The 4,114-nt window shown below is 39.9% G+C and overlaps 1 protein-coding gene across 1 annotated transcript; it reads left to right on the forward strand.

Moving 5' to 3' along the window:
* The first annotated feature begins 201 nt into the window (after window positions 1–201).
* On the forward strand, window positions 202–1,041 carry LOC136610224 (olfactory receptor 11A1-like). The gene has a single exon (XM_066589462.1). It carries the CDS (start codon window positions 202–204, stop codon window positions 1,039–1,041), a length of 840 nt encoding a protein of 279 aa, XP_066445559.1.
* Window positions 1,042–4,114: the final 3,073 nt, after the last annotated feature.

Raw genomic sequence — 4,114 nt, forward strand, 5'->3', positions numbered from 1 at the left:
ACTTTATTTTCCCAGGAAATCCTCCTTTGAAAATACCATATTCATTGTGAATTGGTGTAGCCTTCAAGAAATTTTTCGTTGATGGAGAATGTGACACATGTTATTGACTTTTATATAGTAGGTTTTACCAAAGATTTTGGACAAAAAATATTTTTATTTCCCACATTTCTTTCTCTTTACATTATATGTCTACTTTGGAACATGTTAATATTTGTGATACTCTTCATAGATCTCCACCTCCAAAAACCAATGTATTTTTTCCTCCGTAACCTCTCCTTTGTAGATGTTCTGTACATTTCAGTGGCACTCCCAAAACTTATGGACATTATTCTTACTGGAAATAATAGAATTTCTTTTACTGGTTGCTTTACACAAATGTACTTTTTCTCTTCTTTTGCTTGCACAGAAATTTGGTTGTTGACCGTGATGTCTTACGATCGTTATGTTGCCATCTGTTATCCGTTACATTACATGCTACTTATGGAGAAAAGAAAGTGTGTCTTACTTGTAGCCAGTAGCTGGCTCTCTGGATTTGGCAATTACCTTTTTGTTGTGATATTTGCATCACGTTTGTCCTTTTGCAGATCCACACACATCAGACAAATATTTTGTGACATTAAAACATTGACAAAAATTTCATGTGGTGAAATCCATGAGTTCCAAATAATGATATTAGTGGAAGCTTTACTCATGGGTCTATGTCCTTTCTTGATGATTTTGATGTCGTACAGTAAAATTTTAGTGAATATTCTAGGCTTAAGTTCCATAGGTCAGAGAAAAAAAACCTTTTCCACTTGTACCTCTCACCTTACCATTCTTCTAATATTTTATGGGACCTTGCTCTGTATGTATATGATACCAGCAACTACCCACTCAGAAGAACTTGACAAAATATTTTCAGCCTTATACTTAGCAGTAACGCCTACACTGAATCCTTTAATTTATAGTTTAAGAAATAAGGAAGTAAAAAATGCCATTCATAATATATTAATCAGCAATTTGTTTTACAAAAGTTGTAATTACTGCAGAGGTGTTTCCTGAAGCTTTGGGTCCAGAAGGAAAATCAATACCATGGTCTCCTCCCACAATTACATGTGATATATTAGTATAATATTGCAGCAAAATTCATGCCACTTTTGTAACTAAGGATGCATAAAATGATTGTCCAGCTTTGAATATTGTTTTTTTTTCTTATTTAAATGGATTTAACTACCAAAGACATTTGTCCCCTATCTACAAGATAGCAGATAATTATCTGATTGCTGGGGGTCTGAATGCTGTGACCTCCAATGATCCCTAAAGCTGTGCTCAAAATGCTCCTTTAAAGGGAGCAGCAGTGTGCATGTGTGACTACTGCTCCCTTCATTATTACAGGATAGACAGAAATTGTTTAGCACACTGTCTTACCCGCTCAAGTTTTGGCTATTCTTTAACCTCATTGGCATACCTACCAAGCATACCGTCTGAGACAGTTTTCAAAGTAAGACAAATATAAAACACAGGTTTATTTACTCTTTAGTATATGTAAGTAAAATAGTTAATTAACATATAGGCATTGAGATCACATGGGTAACAAAGATAAGCATCAATACGTCACCGGATATTGTAGCATCACTCCGCAATCGGGGGATCTCCAGGTACGATTGTCAAGAGGATCCGGATAGTACGCCGATACGTCTATCGACCACAACAAAACGAGTCCCAACTCCTCCCTGAAGATCACTGCTATTTATGCTGTTCTTACATTACGTGGCATATCTGCTTCTGCGCAGTTATGGGTATATACGTCATTCTAATATGGCTATTCAGGTTCTAGACATGCGTAGTAGATGATTGGCAACAAAATATATTGAATATTTTGTCCATGAAGTTATCGACATCTGTGTTATATTATGAGTCATTCTTGCTGTTCTTACCATATATGTTCAAAATATTCTGAATTGAACAAATGTTAGCAGAATATTCAGACGGGTCATTAGTTCATTGAAGTTCTGGTTAACTCATACGGCAACTAGTTATTTGATTACCTTAATTTCCCTGCTCTGACACAATCATCCAGTTCAATCGTATCCCATACGTGTCACACACACGGATCTCTGCCTCTCCCAAAGAAGTAAATAGAGGGGTTTTTAAGCATAAGCACACTCATTCCACCCATAGGGGCATTCAGGGACACATTTCTCAGCATCACTTTTGAATCCAGTGTTTGGCTTTCACTAATCAGTAGAGATGAGCGAACGTACTCGTAATGAGTACTTACGCACCCGAGTACCGCCATTTTCGAGTACTTCAGTACTCGGGCGTAAAGATTCGTGGGGCGCCGGGGAGCGGGGAGAGGCGCGGCGGTGCGGGGGGGAGCAGCGGGGAACAGGGGGGAGCCCTCTCTCTCTCCCTCTCCCCCCCCACTCCCCACTGCTACCCCCCGTGCTGCCACGGCGCCCCCCGAATCTTTACGCGCGAGTACTGCTGTACTCGAAAATGGCGGTGCTCGGGTGCGTAAGTACTCGTAACGAGTACGTTCGCTCATCTCTACTAATCAGACATGTTTTCTTGATCCTGTGTATAGGGGATGAATGACTTTGATCATAAAACCCCTTGCAGTCTTTACTGACTAATATGCTGATCTAAAAGATTTGTATTTTCAAATGATAATTGGTTATGATAATCAGGACTTTGTTCATCTGTGAGTTATGCTTAATAGCACAACTGTATTGTAGATTTATGAGAATTAGTTGAAGAAATTTCTGGTCCATTTAACTATGTCAATGGTATGAGAGAACAAGGAAGAATATGTAAGTCTATAAATGTTTTTGAACTTGTCCCTTTGAGGTCAGACTAGTGTTGAGCAATTAGTAAAATATTCAGATCAGAGCTTCCTGACCAGATTAAAAAAAAACAAAACATATTGTGAATCAAAGCAGCTGATTCCGACTTCCATTTAAATAAATAGGGGTAAAAATCAGTTGCACTAGCGTATATTACCACTGCTGTCTTTCAGGGTTAGGGGCCTTGGTTCAAGTCCTATCAAGGATAACATTTGCATGTACTGTGAAAAAACTCCACCCAGAAGTTGCCTATGGTCAGATATGAGCCTGCTACTTCAGCACTGCAAAGCCATAATGCTAACAACTGAACCACCATAGTTGTCTGTGCTGCTCCAGAGGAGGAGGAATAATAAGAAAAAACACAATCAGAATGTGAAAAACCCATGCCAATGTTTCCTTTGGACAGATTTAAACCTACATCTCCAGTACTGCAAAGCAGCGGTGCTAGCAACTAAGCCACCACATCTATCCTTACTACTAAAGAGGAGAAGAAGAGCTGGAAAAAAAACCACAAAGAAAACATAAAAACAACATCCAGATGTTGCCTTTGAACTTATAACTCCAACAAGCCAAGACAGTGCTGAGAACTGAGTCACACTCCCCCCCCCCCCCCCTTTATTTCCAGAGGAGGAGAAGATGGAACAGATCAATAATAAACACAAATGAACATACAAACACCATGTAGATGTTGTCCATAACCTGACATGAACCGTGAACCCCAGCAATACAAGGCTACAGTGCTAGCCTCTAAGCTTCATCCTTCTTACTATTCCTGCTTCTTCTCTGGAGGAGGAGTAAAATATGAAGAAGAAAAGAATATGTTCATATTCTCCCCCTTCTACGTATTCTACTTTTTCTCCTTATTCTCTCTCTTCTTCACTTTCTTCTTTTCCACTGGAAGATGAGCAACAAGAAGAAGAAAGAAGAAGGAATACCAGTCATTGTGGCTCAGTCTTACAGCACTGTTTCCTTCTGATGTAGGAGTCCAAGGTTCAACTTTGACCAGGGGCAACATCTGGATGAGTTATTACTAGAGATGAGCGAGCACCAAAATGCTCGGGTGCTCGTTACTCGAGTCGAACTTTCCGTGATGCTCGAGGGTTCGTTTCGAGTAACGAACCGCATTGAAGTCAATGGGCGACTCGAGCATTTTTGTATATCGCCGATGCTCGCTAAGGTTTTCATTTGTGAAAATCTGGGAAATTCAAGAAAGTGATGGGAACGACACAGCAACGGATAGGGCAGGCGAGGGGCTACATGTTGGGCTGCATCTCAAGTTCCCAGGTCCC

Source organism: Eleutherodactylus coqui, chromosome 2 (assembly GCF_035609145.1).
Source record: "Eleutherodactylus coqui strain aEleCoq1 chromosome 2, aEleCoq1.hap1, whole genome shotgun sequence".
NCBI classification, from domain to species: Eukaryota; Metazoa; Chordata; class Amphibia; order Anura; family Eleutherodactylidae; genus Eleutherodactylus; species Eleutherodactylus coqui.